The sequence below is a fragment of the Chroicocephalus ridibundus genome, chromosome 10 (assembly GCF_963924245.1).
Source record: "Chroicocephalus ridibundus chromosome 10, bChrRid1.1, whole genome shotgun sequence".
Classification (NCBI taxonomy): Eukaryota; Metazoa; Chordata; class Aves; order Charadriiformes; family Laridae; genus Chroicocephalus; species Chroicocephalus ridibundus.
In genome coordinates, this window is record NC_086293.1 from 936685 (window position 1) to 952900 (window position 16216).

Here is a 16216-nt window from a genome sequence, read left to right on the forward strand (position 1 = left end):
GCAGTACTCATCACTGCGTCTATCCAGTGTGCTGCTCTGCCAGTGCATTAGCAGGTTTTACGTTTTTTCCAAAATGTACCCTCCCAAGCAGTGTTTTAGGTAAACGGGAAAAAACGCAGATGCTTGGTACACAGGTCAAAGTCTTGTGGTTAAAATTAAACTTCAATATTCTTCCGATTTGAATATACGAAACGCATTGTAAAGCTGTTCTCTGCATGAAGTGAATTGCTCTACTATTAGACTTGCAAATATTTGGTTGTATTTGCACCAAAAATGCTTGTTATCTTCCTCCCTAGAAATGAATGCTCTAATTCCTCCTTTGAAAAAGATCTATTTCTGTCAATTTTGTGATATTTCTGAGCTGCTATTACAGCATCTAATAAGGGGCTTTTATCCAGAATGAAGTTTCAGCTGTTAAAACCCCTACAATCTCCAATAACACTCCATTTTCTTTATACCCGCTTCTGTGTATGTTTGTGCTCTAGGTATCTGAAGAGATTTAAAGTGATGAAACCAAAAGTCCTGCGTAGCTGGTGCCGGCAAATCCTGAAGGGTCTTCTTTTCTTGCACACAAGAACTCCACCCATAATTCACAGAGACTTAAAATGTGACAATATTTTTATTACTGGACCAACTGGATCCGTGAAAATAGGAGACCTGGGTCTGGCAACCCTCAAGAGAGCTTCGTTTGCCAAAAGTGTAATAGGTAATCCTCCTGTTCTCCTTGGCTTCCTTCTGTTGGTGTGGTGCTTGTCTTTTTACTATCTCTTTCCCATTTTGCATGCGTGTTTTTTGTACTTGTAGGTTAGTAGTAGAGATTAAAGCGTTTTTGTGACTGTTCCCTTTATATCCCTGTAAAAAAACTCAATTGGTAGGAAATGGTATAACTGCCTCTTCCTCTTCCTCCTGTATCACAATGGTAAAACGCTCTTTTTTGTTTGTTTTTTTTTTTGTTTTTTTTTTTTTTTAATTGAAATATTACGTGGTATTCACAAATCCTTCTCCTCTCCCCTTTGAAGGGAGCAGCAAGGGTTCTCAGCAGTTTGCAAGCATCGGCTTCCTGAGAAAGGCTCGGTCGCCTGCTCGGGGCGGGGGGAAGAGGGAGAGGAGGGGGCAGAGAAAGGATGCCCTGCTTTCTCCCTAGCAAGGGTGTGCTGCAAAAGCCTGGGAAACCTTCTGCTTCCAGTGATGCTGGGATAGGGACGGGAGAGGCAGCAGCGCCCGCGGAGCCGGGCTTCCCCCCCCCGTGCAGAGAGGTCCCAGGGCTGGAACACCTTATCCCCCTTTACTGGGGCGTCAGCAGAACAGGCTGCTCCTGCAGGGAACTGCAGCGCTCATCCCTGCCCCGCCGCCGTCCTGGCAGAGTTCTGCTGGAACAACATCTGCAATTTATTAATAATCAGTAGGTATGGAATTAAAAGAAATTTCCGGTAGGATACACAGTGGCTGATGCCCTTAGGTGGCGCCCACGTGAGGAGCGTTAGAACTTGGGTTTGCGTGAACTGGGAAGACGTTTTCTGAATGCCCGTTGAAGGACGTAGTTTCCTCGAAAAAGCTACATTTAATGCTTTCCGTGTAAAAGTAATGTTTTCCTGAATTCTCAAACATTTTCTGTTCTTCCACAAGCTTCCGTAGCAAATCTCCCTTGGTCAGATCTGTAGGTGATCGTTCTGGGAAGCTGCAAATTCCTGAGAAATGATGCTGAAAGTGGGGGAAGTTACCATGCGTGTAGCTGTATTTCAGCTCACAGTATAAATGGAAATTAGATTCGGGTAATTAGAGTTAGCAAACTGATAGTGACAACCACCGTTCCTTTACTATATATGTAAATAGCATTCTCTCTTTCGAGTGGTAGTTGCCTAAATAATCATTTTGGAGCCTCAAATTTTCAGAGACTATAATTCTTTACAATTATTTGTACAAAAGTATTGACCTTCGTGCTTAGGGAGCCTAATATCGTTAGGTCAAAATGATAGAAATTTTGGGTATGTGCTTGGGTCTGCTTAACACTGTTGACTTTAGTGAAATCATGTTGCTTTGTACCTGTCAAGTTTCTCTAGTTTTTAACTTCTAATAATTTGTGTTGAGGGTCAGTATTTCTTCACATATTTTTTTTTTTGCAGTGTAACAGTTGTCCATGCGACGTAATGGCATAATGTCAGTAATACCAATACAGGTTTTTCTAAAACCAAAGCACGCTTGTGGCTAAAAGAAATTCAATACTGAAAAGGGCTGCAGGTTGCTGGCAAGGTGTCTGCCTTCATTTTGGCAATACAACCGAGCTTACCTTTTTCATGAGTAGTGCTGCTCCGAGGAAAAAAAAATTAAGGAGGGCTTGGAAACGGTGGTGAGATGAGTAATTCTGCCCCCTCCGTAGATGTAGTAGCTTTAAAGGAATATTAGTAGCTGCAATTCTACATCGGCTTGAAGGGAATGAAGTCAGCATGGCTGAGGTCCAATTTTGCCCTTGCTGCGTTCGTGCCATCGCTGACGCTCATCTGACCTTGCGGTGTATCGCTGCAGGGAGCCGAGCCAAGGCAAAGCTCCCTCTGCCAAGAGGAGCCGGATTGATGCTGAGCATCTTTACATTTAGGTGCTCTGTTTTGTTTAAGGGTACTTGTATGTATTCCTTCCCACCCGCAAGCGATGGGGGGGAAAATGTCATTTCCATGCTGTTATGGAACGGTGTCAAGAATTTCATTTGCTTCTTAGACTATTGCTATCACTTTTTGAGATTTGCTTAAAATGCTCCATAATTCATGAGGTTCGCTCCTGCCTCTGATTCTTGTTCCTTCTAAAACAAGGTAGCAGCCCCAAAAAATGTTCTCTGTGGCAGTGGTTAACTGTTTCCGAGCAGCCGCCGCTGCCTGTGGGACAGCTGGGAGAAGAACGCTAAGAGCAGGCGCTAAGTTAAACTTTCACGACTTGAGTCTGGCTGATTTACAAAGGCTGAAGAAAGGAGCGTCTTTGAGGTGGAAGGAACATAAACAAGGGGAGCGATCGAGCCTGAATTTTGCAAAATGAATTTTACATAAATGCTTGTGCCGAGGCTTGTTCTGTGAGTTAGGCCAAGTCTACTTCAGAAAACGTGCAGAAGCAGAGTTTTTACTGACAGATCCTAATTTTGAGAAGTATTGTTTATGTTGCTATTAAAAAACAAGCTGACATCAAATCCCCAAACATCTACTAGAACCGATTTTCTTTCCCAGTATGTGTTACTTTAGAATCACAGAATGATAGAACACTTTAGGTGGGAAGGAACCTTTAAAGACCATCTAGTTCCACCCCTCTGCAAAGAGCAGGGGCATCTTCAACGAGACCAGGTCGCTCCAAGCCCCGTCCAACCTGGCCTTGAACCCCTCCGGGGATGGGGCAGCCACAGCTTCTCTGGGCAACCGGGCCAGGGACTCACCACCAAGAATTTCTTCACAATATCTAATTTAAATCTCCCCTCTTCCAGTTTAAAACTGTTCCCTCTTGTGCGGTCTTTCCCCTCCCTGCTCCAGAGTCCCTCCCCAGCTTTCCCGGAGCCCCTTTAGGGACTGGAGGGGGCTCCAAGGTCTCCCCGGAGCCTTCTCTTCTCCAGGCTGACCCCCCCCAGCTCTCTCAGCCTGTCCTCCCAGCAGAGGGGCTCCAGCCCCCCCAGCATCTCCGGGGTCTCCACTGGCCCCGCTCCAACAGCTCCGTGTCCTTCTGCTGTTGGTGCCCCAGGGCTGGAGGCAGCACTGCAGGGGGGTGTCACAGAGCGGAGCAGAGGGGCAGAATCCCCCGCCTTGAGTTATAGCAGTGTCTCTGCTACTGATACAGAGATGCCACAACAGAAACCGCAGGGACCTGCCGGGCTGCTGTGGGGCTCTGGGGACAGTTTGGGTGCTGCAGCGGCTGCTGCTGGGCTGGATGGGAGCTTGTCCAGGTCCTTCACGTGGTCTGAGACCTCCTTTAGATATCCCGGTGCTTGCAGCTTGTTGGTCCTCTCCCACAACACATGACGGCATTGATCTCTCTCCCTTCATCTTTTCGAAGTGTAAAAAGGAAATAAATTACTCTTGACTCCTAAGCATAAATTGCGGTAGGAGATACAGTTCCTGGAATAAATTATCGAAGTGTTAATTTTTTCCCTTTTTGCTTCGTAAGACCACGCTTTTCAGAGTGGTTTGCTGTGCAAACGTTGTAATTTGCCACTTGTCATAAAGGTGCAACTTCCCCTTACGCAGCAGTAAGTGCAGCGCTTCCCTTAACGTTTATCCAGTTGCATCAGATTTCTGACACCCTAATGCCTGGTGAGTAGGACCTGATTCTCCGAGTAGCCTCATTGATTTGTCCCACTAAACCAGTGACAGAGTTATGTTTAATGTTTTGTGTGTGACTTTGTCGGTGACTTGTGATACTGCTTGCTTTCAAAGCGCTGTCTGTCTGCTGGCTGCTTGTTACGTATCTCCGGAGGGGAAAAAAAAAAATGCAAATTTGCCTTGATAAAAACAAGAGTGAAGGTTCTCGTTTCTTCTCTCCTTTCTGCCTCCACAAGCCTGTACACATCCCCCTCTCCACCCAGGAAAAGCAAACATTTCATGACTTCCAGTATGGTCAGGCAACGTGCTGTATCTCATTCTCTTGTTCATTTTTGAAATGTTGAGGGTTTTTCCTTTTTTTTTCCATTTTCTCTCTTTTTTTTTTTCCCCCTCTTTCTCTCTCTTCCCCCTTGTATTGTTACCATGTGTACTATTGTATATACACCGTGGATATGTAAGTGTGTGTTGAATTTGAGCTTCTTCCCTGGAGGATGCTTGAGCTTATTCTAGTTATTTCCCTCTTTTGAAATAAGCTTGCAGGCACCCAGCTATAACGGGCACGCTGCTTACAGGCGAAAAAGATTGTGGTTAAAGCCATTTAGACTTTATCAAAAATTTACGTTCTTTTTGTGTGCGTCTGTGTAGGTACACCAGAATTTATGGCCCCGGAAATGTATGAGGAACACTACGATGAATCCGTGGACGTCTATGCTTTTGGAATGTGCATGTTGGAAATGGCTACCTCAGAATACCCTTACTCAGAATGCCAGAATGCTGCTCAAATTTACCGGAAAGTAACCTGTGTGAGTAAACCTCCTTAATTTATATTGGGATTTTGTGATTTGAAGGTTCAAAAATGGATTTTGAGGAGGCGCTGAGTGTGTAGCGTGTTGTAGAAGCCAAGGTATCTGAGCTCTGGGTTATGCAGACCGGTCGCAGGTTTATTTGTAAGCCTGCAGTTCCGCGGCTGGATTGTCTTTCACTGTACTGCAGCCGCATAAAATATTGTCGGTAATCTTTGTTGCTGAGTTTGTCTCTATCAGCGAAAAATATATAAAACTTGGGAAGAATGAGCAGGGAAAAATCTTAACTCTAGTCTTGCCTCCTAAATGGGGACTCCTCAGACTTAATCATGTTTCCCGCAAAACTAAAAGAATTAACTTTTAAGTTGTAGCCTGAATACTTCCTCACACGATGGAGGATGTCGGATTCAGATTTCCAGCACGGATTCTCTCTGTTTGTATATGTAACAAATTACCTGAAAGATATAAATGGGAAAAGATAGCAATGTCTACTTTTGTAGTCAGCCTGAGGAGCTTTATATCTGCATTTTGAGTTCTGCGAGGCCGGGCAATCCCCAGCCAGGAACCGTGGAAATGGGTCTGCTGCATTTTCAGGTGAGGTTAGGCTGCAGGAGAAGCCAAGCTAAAATAATCTCTGTACTGAATAAAATGCCCTCTCCAGCACTCTCACCCCCAGATGATAAATGTATTTGTCTACATGAATTGGATGGCGAATGCCTGAAAAAAACCTCCTTAGTCTGTAAGATGCTGTCAGATTGCAAATCACTGACTGCGGAGAAACGAGACTTGCCAAAGGCTTTGGCAGCTGTGGTTATATGCTGTTCTACTCGGTTAAGTGAAACCAAGAGTTTCGGGAGGTTTTTTTAGGGGTAGATTATGTTCAGCGGGCTGGTTTGTCAGAGATTGTCCCAGGTACTTTCCGTCTGGTTGCTACAGAGGAAGATAGAGAGCTGTGGGGTTTGGCCCTCGTGCACCACCGAGAGATGCAGTCCGCACACTCGGGATGCGAAGCGGGTAATCCTCGGCAGAAAGCGGCACTAAATTAGCCATGGATAAGGTTGCTTTTATTTCTTTGTCCTGTAAGGTAGAAAGAGTAGTTAAGCTTACATAGTAGATATACTGAGCGGATCCATCTCTCAGTCTACAAAAGTGTGGTCCAAAAACTGGTTTGTATTCCTCTTATCCAACTGCTTGTTATGAGCAAGAGTCTTCCCAAATGGAACTTAATAATAACTGGTTGATTTTGAAAGGTACTTGAGACTTCTCCAAGAGGTTTAGTGAATCGGGCAAGTACAAGCCTGGCTCTGTGAAGTCCTGCAGTCAGCACACACTGTGCAAGGTCAAAATGGCATTTTTGGATTTGAGGGATGCTGGTCTCTCACACTGCATGTAGAGACGGTTTCAGCAGGCACCCAGCCACTCGCATGTGCCAGATGGCGGGTTTCTGTGCGACTTAATTTTTTATAGGTATAGTTTGTATTGTTCAATATCTGTCTTTTTCCACCACTGAAGACTGGGATGCTGAGAAGTTGGCGCTCCTGTGCTACCCAACCGTGATGGTGCTGCCTTGGTGGAAGGGGCAGGGGGTGGTGCAAACGATCCAGGAGTCTGTGTTTAAAAGCTGAAGACGGCATCGCATGACGCTGGAGGATGTCCCTGCTGGAAATGAGAGCCATGCCATGACTTTCTGAAAGCAGGAGGGCATATCTGAAGAGGGGGAAGATGCTTTATCCTATTTTTGTATAAACTGTTGCGAGCTGACGTTCGTAGCTTGGTGAAGACGGATGTTTCCCAATGGACTGCAGCGCTGATTTCTGGTAGTTTAACTCTTCTTGGAGCGTTGCTTTCAGCCCGTAGCTACTTGGAAATAATTAAAGCAAATGGCACCAGAAGCCGCTCAGCAGTGTGGTTAGCGTCATCGCCACGGCTGGAGCAGCTCCCTGAGGTGTGGGGGACAGGGAGTGTGTGCAGAGGTGGCTCTGCTGGTCCACTGGCTGCTGGCCACTGCGCTCTGCACCACAGGCTGGCTGGAAACGCGTGCTACGTCTTCTCAAAGGAGCAAAATGGGCTTGGTGGTTCAAATCCTTGCCTAAATGCTTAGGAGGATGGCCTCTTGTTCCACATCGATATTCCACGGTGCTTTATCGCATTGTTATTCCACTCACTCCTCCCCTACAAGGAAAAGTTTATTTTATTTGGCACAGTGGCTCATTGGCTTCATTCAGGATGTAGTCCTTTGGATGTGCTCTACACGCTGTCTTTGTAGGTAGCTTTGGAGGCATCTCCTCGGGCTCTAAAGCTTCGGGTGATAGCAACGGGAGTCTCCCCTAATCTTAGGCTCTAGGGCCTTGTCTCCTGAATGCGATCCTGGTCTTGTATCCCTAGGGACTGAATGGCTTTCCTGAGAAGCGGAGGGGGTCTTCCCTGCCGCCCTGGACAGGCGTTGCGTGAGCAGTGTGTCCCATTTGCGTGAGGAGCTGCCATCACGGCTAGCTGATGTTATGGCGACCTGGGTACGTGAGCATGCGTTTGGAGCCACAAATAATATCGATGTCTTCCATTGCTCCACATACCCAGAGAAACTCTGCGTACAGCTCTTAGCCATCTGGAATATTGGTAATTAAGACTTCGTAAGACTCCTAAGCCTCATTTGTCAAAGCAATATCCAAGATGGCAAAGAATAATGATTAATCGGAGGATTCCTAATTAGATGTTACATTTCAATTTGCAGACCTAAGTAGTCATTTTTTCTAAACACTGATGAAAGCCTGAGCCAACGAATTTTCTGTGGCAATAACCTTTACGTAGCTGAGGATTGTACAGTAAATTAGTATAACTTCATAAAACTGGTTTTGTACTAGCAACTTTAGAGAGATGGGAAACAGTCCTTATCACGAAGAGCAGGTAATGGTGGAGGAGCTGCTGAAAGGTCACTGCATTACTTGTAAGGGGTATTTTTGAAGCAGAGCTGTCTAGCAGGGAAAGCGGGTGCAGAAGCATCAGGTGCAGACACGGAGGGTGGGTTTACTGCTATTTTCAGCAGACCTTGGGCAGCAGCGGTGGGAGGAAAGGCAGTGCGATTCCTTAGATGGAAAAATTGGCATTACTGTCGTTCCGAGGAAAGGGTTAACCAGCTCCCAGTGGAGAGGGAAAAAGCCCTGTCGCATGCCATGAGCTGCATGAACTGTCAGAGAGGAGGAGGAGCAGGGGGTGGACCTCTTGGTGAGGGTGCCAGAGGAGCAGCGGGTGCTCTGGGGGGGGAACCTTGGTCCCAGAAGGAACCTCTCTCGTGGGCTCAACAGCTTCTCTGGAGGAGCTGCATTTGTGGAAGAGCTGGCGACAGCAAGGGATCCCGCTTCCATCTGCGTGAGTTGCCCAACGGCGCGCGGCGAGGGAAGATGCTGCTGTCAAGACGTAGGCACTGAGGGTGGGGGGTCCCTCCGATTGTCGAGCCATCACCTAATGGCAGGCTCTGCCCCGTTAGCTGGGGCAATGACGACTTTCAGGCGAAAAAACTTCAAAATCACTTTTCATGACGTGTTAGGGTTGGTCGTACAGCAGCTACTGCTAGTGTGGGGTTTTACTAGACTGAAATACAATGCAGAAATGGAGTGTCGACCAAACCCAAGAGGCTGAATTACGCTGTTTTCTTCCCAGCATTAGATGAGGTTGGGGGTTCTCACTGGAGCAGAAGGTGGCCACGACCTTCCAGACAGAGGGGATCAAGGGTGCAGCACTCCTGAATGCTGTCACGTATTTCAGCCTGTCAGTGAGAAATTTACTTAATTTCTGACGAAACTTTTTTTTTTCCCCACTGGACATGCAAAGACTATTTTTTATGTTTTAAACTGAGGGTCAATGTAATGTAAAAAAGTGATTGCTATGTCTGGTTTCCTGATGCTTTTATTTTAAAAATATAAAAGAACTCCCTTTTCCCGCCTTGGGCTCAGCGTTGTGGTGGCAACCGGTGGAGGTGCTAGTAACATCTAAAGGGGTTGGAGTTGGTCGCTTGTGTTTGCAGCAAGCAAGCAATTGCTTGCTAGCGAAGGCACAGTGACCACCTTATTCTTTAGACTGCCTCTGACCTTACTTTGGGTTACGCCGGGCTGCGCGATGCCTCTGCCCAGCATGGTCGGTGCGTTACTCTGGTTTTGCCGTTACAATATTTTCCAAGTGTTTCTGCTCTGTGTCCCAACAACAACCTGTCAAACTCTTGCTGGCTAATAGGACGTCAGGTGCGTTTGAAGTCCTGGCTGTTTGTCGCGCGCACGGGTAGTCCTTATTGATATGGAAAATAGAAACATTTCCTTTCGGAGACATTACTATTTTGCTTTAAGATATTACGTTCAGACATTATGCGTGTCTGAATCATTACGCATGTTTATTATACTTATTTCTGTGACCTTTTATTCTGCCCGACCATATTCTCATGGCTTAATTGCCGCTTTAGTTCTCCCCTCGTGTTTGCGGATGTGTGTAACTGTATGTCTGTAATAGTCCAGGATACAGTGGCAGCCATTTCCCAAAGGTACGGAGGGGCTCACGTGCTTGTTAGGACTTGTCACCTCTCTCTCTTCCCTTTCAGCCTGAATTACAAAGTGTAAGCATAAAAAAAAAGTGGATACGTAACATAAATAGAAAATACTTATTTTTTTCAAGTGACAGGTCCAGGCGACATTTATGGCTTTGAAGTGATTTCCTGGTCAGCATATTTGCAGTGGCCTTCGTTCTGATGCCATAATCTCATTTTTCATGCATAACTTGATGGTTTTTCTTAGTCAGATTTTTCTTGCGTGTGTTTAATCTTTCTGCCAGCTGATTTTGATGTAGACAATAGGCGTATCTAGTGATGAAACACCAGGGTCCATGACCTTCCCGTGCAGCTCCAGGCCAATGTTTTCTTACCGATGCGCTGCAGAATGCCCAGCAGACCGGCTGTATCTGCCGGGGCTTCGTGGTGACCTCGTTGGGTTTAGCAGCACAAACCCGTGCTTTAAAACAACCCACATGTGTAGAGTGCTCGGGGTTTGTATTTTAAGTTTTCATACTGTTTCTTTTTCGTAAATGCATTGAATGTTTTCTTGGCATCCATAGGCTATATTTTATATTGCTCGTACAGAGAGAATAAATTCTGTAGCTGTAGCATGGCAACAGCAGCCAAATAACGTTATGAATGTCATTGCATTGACTTTTTGTGTGTTTCAGATATCTTCTTAGGTCTGCAGATAATCTTCTTAGATTAGCATTAGGATTAAGTACTATTTTGGAGTGAAATAGAGATGAGTTTATAATTGCATACGGCGATCTCGCTGCTGAATGTCGTGGAACAAAACCCTGGCAAAACGGAGAGCTGCTTCTCCACTTTATTGACCTCAGAGAGCACGTGATAGGGTGGAATTTCAGTTGGAAACATGGTTTCTGCTTTTTTTGGAAGTGTTTTTTTTTTCCTTTTCTAAGAACTACCTGAGTCTAGAGACTACCTTCAGGTAGAAGGTGGAGTTTCAGTCCAAAGCAGACTATATCTAGACTAGGCGGGCACCTCCCGGGTGAAAGGAAAGCCTTCAGAGCAATTACTGGCTGACTGGGGTCAGTCGGACTTAACGTTGACTCTTCTGCCATACGCCGTGCGTTTTAGAAGGCGTTGTGTGTTACTCTTTCAAAAGTGCGCTCTGCTGATGGAAAAAGGACAAGCGGCTACTTTTAGACCTCTGAAAAACAAGCTTCACCTTTTTGTGTGTGTGTGTGTCCCCAACAAAACGGTTAAAATTGTATTTTCCTGTACGTGCCTGACTGTAGACTCAGATATCATGCGCTGGAGTGCCACGTATTTCAAACCCAGTCACTTCAGAAAGAAGGTGAGGAGACCAAGTGGTGATGGGGAATTCAAAGTAAATCATCCCGTTCAAGACACTAAGTTTTTTGAAAGGGAAATTATTTTATCTTCTCTCATTTTGCTCTCGTGTATTTTTTTTTTATATATATATATATGCATTTAAAGAATTTGCACAAAAATACCCCCGTGCACCTCATAGCAACCAGTTAGCCGTGCGTTTCAGACATAGCGGTGTTGAATTTACTTTTGTTTACAAGACAGCTGTACCGTTTTCCAACTGCCAGGGATAATTCCTTAGCTAATATACTTTGAATTTTGGTGCTGTGTTTTCCTAGGGGATGCTCAGAAATGCCAGATGGCTTTTGTATAAATGAGCGAGATGAGTCCTTTGATTGCAAATAGAAACCTGTGTTTTCCCTAAGCCCACTTTGTCGTTGTCGGGAGGCTCGTAGGCCGCAGGGACGGGGCTGTAGGGAGGGTCTGCGACACTACAATTAGATGGCCTTGGAGGCTTTAATGAAGAGTGAGGAGCAGAAGCATTCTATAGCATACGGGCGTTGAGAAAACACTTTGGCGAAGCACTTCTGTTCAGTACTTCACTCTGCGTATTTTGTCCTTGTTTGTTTTAGCCATCTATTCATAGCTTAGCTGTTCAGTAGATTAACACAATAGACGTTCGGAGAGGAGTCAGTGTGCCTTCCAAAGATGTTGAAAGGGAAACGGTGTTTGGGGGAGTTGCGCTTTTTTTTTTGGTGGTGGTGGGGAAGCAATTTGTAAGGTCAAAAATAGAGGTTATCTCTCAAAAGGACCACTTTCAGGCAAACCTAATTTCTAGAGGCCCATGTGTCCTGCCTTGCTCCATTCCAGTTGCGTCAGAGTTCCCGTTGAACCATGTAAACGATGATTTTTTTTTTGTGAATTCTAGAACGTAAAATTAAATAGAGAGATACTGTGATATGTCTTGTTCCATTTCTGTGTCTCGTGTTCAGTTTGTGTTAAGATACCCTCAAGGTTCCCTTGAGCGCATAGATATGTGCGCGATGTATTTCTCTCGGTAGCTGAAAGCTCTTCAGGTGGTGTGGTGACAGTTGCCTCTACTGCTCTGTTGGGGTTTTTTGGTGTGGTTTTAAGGCGTTTGTTTGTGGTTCCCCCCCAGTTAAATTGATACTGGTGCACGTTTGTGGGATATTTTTTAGTAAACGTTAAGCTATGGCAGAGGATGGTCTTTATTACCCATTCTTCCTGATAAGTGTCACTAAGATGGAAATCCATGGTTTCCTGTAGCAAACTGGAGTGGTTGAAAATGGGGAGATTTGTCCTATTGCTTTCTGTTGTGAATTACCGAAGCTTTCTTCATACTCCTCCCCATCTGAGAGCGCGACAGGCTCCTGTAGCTGTAGGGCGTGTTAGAGTATGCAGAAGATTCATGCTGAAGATGTCTTTTGGTACTTTTTTGTTTTCTTTCATTTCTAATTTAGGTATGGCAGCTCTCTTGAGGAAAAACTCCTGACACACTGGTGTGCTTTTGCGTGTTTTGAGCAAGCCTGGGCTTTGGTAGGCTAGACGCTCCCTATCGTTTTGACACGTTTTTCTAATATACAAAATTTGAACCCTCATCTCATAAGTAAGATTTATGTTCGCTTAAGCAAATAATTCTTTTTAGTGGGTCACATCCAGCCAGCCACGTGTGCGGATTATTTTGTTTTGTTCCCACAGGAATGGGTTTTTTGCATCTCAGCAGCTCTCTGCCGAGGCAGAACTGGGGAAGCTGCGTCTTTGTATGACTACTCTGTCTTTTTTTTTTTTTCCCCAAAATTTATGAATTACATATTTCACTTTCAAGATTTCAGACAAACAGGGAGTGGTCGACCTGAAATAAATAAATAAATCCAAGTTTAAAGTTCGAATCTGAGGCTTGAATGGCATTGTTTATTAACATTATCATTTTATTAAAAGATAAAAAATATAATCTGCTGCTGGAATATTCAGAGAGGTGCCAGCCCTCACTGAAATTCATCCATAAAATTTATTCAAGACTAAATTCAGTGAAGTACTTGCAGACACTTTTTGAAATACCTATTTTCGTTTTTGTTTTTTTTTTTTATTTACCCAAGGCAGCATCAGGTGAGCCAAAAGTCCACCCTTAGGACTTCAGGCGTCCTTGTCCGCCGCTGCGTGATCTGTTATTTACTGTTATTTCTGGGTGAAACTTTAAAAGGATTTGAATGGAGTTAAATGTCCAAATCCCATTCAGTTATGTTCTTAATCAGATTCTGGGCTCTTTAGATAAAGGAAATAATGTTTTCTTTTTATTCTGATTATTAGAGTCATTGGAAATACTTAGGTCCTTAAGTAACTGCAGAATCTGTTCCCAAATTAATTTTTTTGTCAAACTCTCATCCATATCTTGTTTTAGCAGGTAGAGATGTCACGTGTTTTTAAAAAGGAGTAATTTTTTAGGGGGGATTTAAGCTGAACATCAGAAATAAAAAGGGTAACTTCTTGCATTGCACTCTTGTCTATAGCTGAATGTATACATGAAAAGTATTTGCAGGAAATCTTCTGCTGAAGTGAATGGAATGAGTTACCCGCGTTAGAGACGTAGGGTATCTGTTAGTTGCCCCGACGTTGTTCGACAGGGAGAGCAGCAGGGTGGCCTCGCTGGAAACGACGGCCGTTCCTGACGGAACATCCCTTCCTCCCTGTCTGCAGCCCGGTATCAGAAGAAACTGTCAGCCTGGGCTTTGGAAATGCCCCGCTCCGTGCGTGTGTGAACTGCTCCGGTGGTACCAGGAATGACTCGTGTAGCGCATCATGGTTACGTGTATGGAAAGATGACATAATGTGTAAACTGTTATTTCAGCCTGAGAACTTGCACACTCCTCCTCCCGCAGTCTCTTTATGTTGGTAAGATGTATGCGATTTTAATTAAGAGGCTGCATACGATCGTACTGAGTTAAGAGCTCGGTCCTGAAATCTTAGAAAGTTGGGAGAGAGGACCTGCGACTGCCTGAGAAGTGCGTGTGTTTCTTTTAAATCCTCTCCATCTTCATAAAACATCCCCAAACTGTTCCTCCTACGCCGAGGCAGAGCCCCCCGTGTGGAGCAGCCGGTTCCGCTTCTCTGAGTTTTCTCCTGCAATGAACGGTTGAGTTTTCCCCTTGAAGGGCCCTGCTCGTAGGGTTTGCTGTTCCAAAGCTACAACTGAGCGCTGTTTCCAGTCCAAATGTTAACATTTGACAGAAATTTGACTTGATTTATAGGTTACACCTGCGCTGCCACTCATTCCCAGTGGGATTCTAACAACGTGCTGGGGAAATGCAAGAGCAACACAGAGCTGTTGGGCCTATTCTTCTGCTCCCCTCCTTGTTTTGAGGGTCTTTTGGGGGAGCGGGGCTGTTGGGGACATAGAAAAACAAAAGATTTGTGGGATACGGGAATATGGAATATTCCGAAGTATTTTTAACTCATTCTTGAAACTAGCTCTCTGAAGAAAAACGTGATTATTTGTCTTTATTCACTTAGTGTGTTGAGGGTTGAGGCAAAAAAAAAAAAAATAATAAAAGGAATAATTTCAGAAAAGAGTTATTTTGAAAATGTAAAATCTGCTCTGTCTTGAATATTGACTTAGGAGTCCACTGGATATAAAGGTAAGGTTTGCAAAGGTTAGTGAAGAAAAAGTAATTCTTTTTCAAACTAAGTTGTTTTTTCCTTTATCGTTTTAGGGTATAAAGCCAGCAAGCTTCGAGAAAGTTACTGATCCTGAAATTAAGGAGATAATTGGAGAGTGCATTTGCAAAAATAAAGAAGAAAGGTTTGTTTCAAATAATCAAGTTTTTTATTAAATAATGCATATGCGGGGATTTCAAAGCTGTCTATAGATTTTTGGGTCTTTTCGGGCCTCTGGATATATCTGCCATATAACGTCAGGGTAATTGAATAAATGCTGTTGGTGTTGTCTCTTGACCTCTCAGCTTCAAAGAATATCAAATAGAATATTCAAAGAATATCTGCATCATTGCAGACATGTGAGCTCGGTTCTAGCATGTTCTGGCAGAGGTGTCTGTAAAATCTGGCCCAGGAGGTTCTGTGCGGTGGAGGTCGACCATGAACGCGACATGGTAGATTCACCACAAGCTGTTAGAGCAGATTCCGTTGGCTCAGCCTCTGGATACAGAGACAAATTGTGCCTTGTTTCCAGCTTTGGTTTGAAAATCTTCTTATACTGGCCTCTCCTAGATGAGTGTGTCTGCTGTTCTCTATTTCATGACTTTTCACAAATACAGTTTTTAGGGACCTCAACTGACTCCCTGGAGGGAACCTCTTTTTTCATACTTGTTAAGCTCAGATACTCAAACTCAAGAAAAGTTGAGCAAAGCTATGATCTGCACTTCTGTACGTGCTTACGGTGTATGAATATTGCTGAAGCTTTGTGAAATAGGAGACACCGGTTTTTCAGCAGTCCTCAGGAACACCGGGAATGCTGTGTCTTTTTGCTAAGAACACAAATTCGTTATGGATGAAGACCAAACATACTGTAAATGTTTTCACTTTTAACAGCAGTTTTTTGTCACAAACTTCTTTGAAGGTGCTTGAGTATTTGAATGTTCTCTATATCCATTGCAGATATGAAATTAAAGATTTATTAAGCCATGCCTTTTTTGCTGAAGATACTGGGGTAAGAGTGGAACTTGCAGAAGAAGACCATGGTAGGAAATCCTCTATTGCCTTAAGACTCTGGGTGGAAGATCCTAAGAAACTGAAAGGAAAACCCAAAGATAATGGAGCCATTGAGTTTACTTTTGATCTGGAGAAGGAAACTCCTGATGATGTTGCACAAGAAATGGTAAAATAAACTTCTGACAAAAATGTGTACATATATATATATATAAAAAGTAATGCATAAATCTCAAAGGAGAGCAGGAACGAGTCTGGTAAAGTAGCTTCCTTTTAAATCATTCCAGGTGTCTAGTTTAAGCAGTTTGCATTGATTTTAGGGTGAATGCTACAAAAAGGGGTAAACGGAGAAGAATTAATAGCTGAAAAATATTGTTTGCCAAGTATGAACACAGATGCATGACATGGCATTTCAAATAGCTCAGGGACCATAGAGGAGGTCTCTTCTGCTGTTATATTTTGAGAACTCTTTTGCCAGTTTCTGTTAGCTGTTGAATGTCCTTAAATTTCTTTGGAATCTCCTTAGTTTCAGACAGCAGCCTGAGATAAATTAGAAAACTTTGATCGCAAAATATTCTGCACTGAATTTTTCAAAACACTTCTTTCCATCTTTT

The 16216-nt window shown here is 44.0% G+C and overlaps 1 protein-coding gene across 10 annotated transcripts in view; it reads left to right on the forward strand.

Annotated features, from left to right (window-relative positions):
* The window catches only part of WNK2 (WNK lysine deficient protein kinase 2), a 123965-nt gene that overhangs the window by 44620 nt on the left and 63129 nt on the right, over positions 1–16216 (forward strand). For all 10 annotated transcript variants that reach the window (XM_063348280.1, XM_063348281.1, XM_063348278.1 and 7 more), the window contains exons 4-7: positions 486–706; positions 4935–5092; positions 14651–14739; positions 15552–15771. In XM_063348280.1, the coding sequence (XP_063204350.1) occupies positions 486–706; positions 4935–5092; positions 14651–14739; positions 15552–15771 (688 nt within the window). The remainder of the gene's footprint in view (positions 1–485; positions 707–4934; positions 5093–14650; positions 14740–15551; positions 15772–16216) is intronic.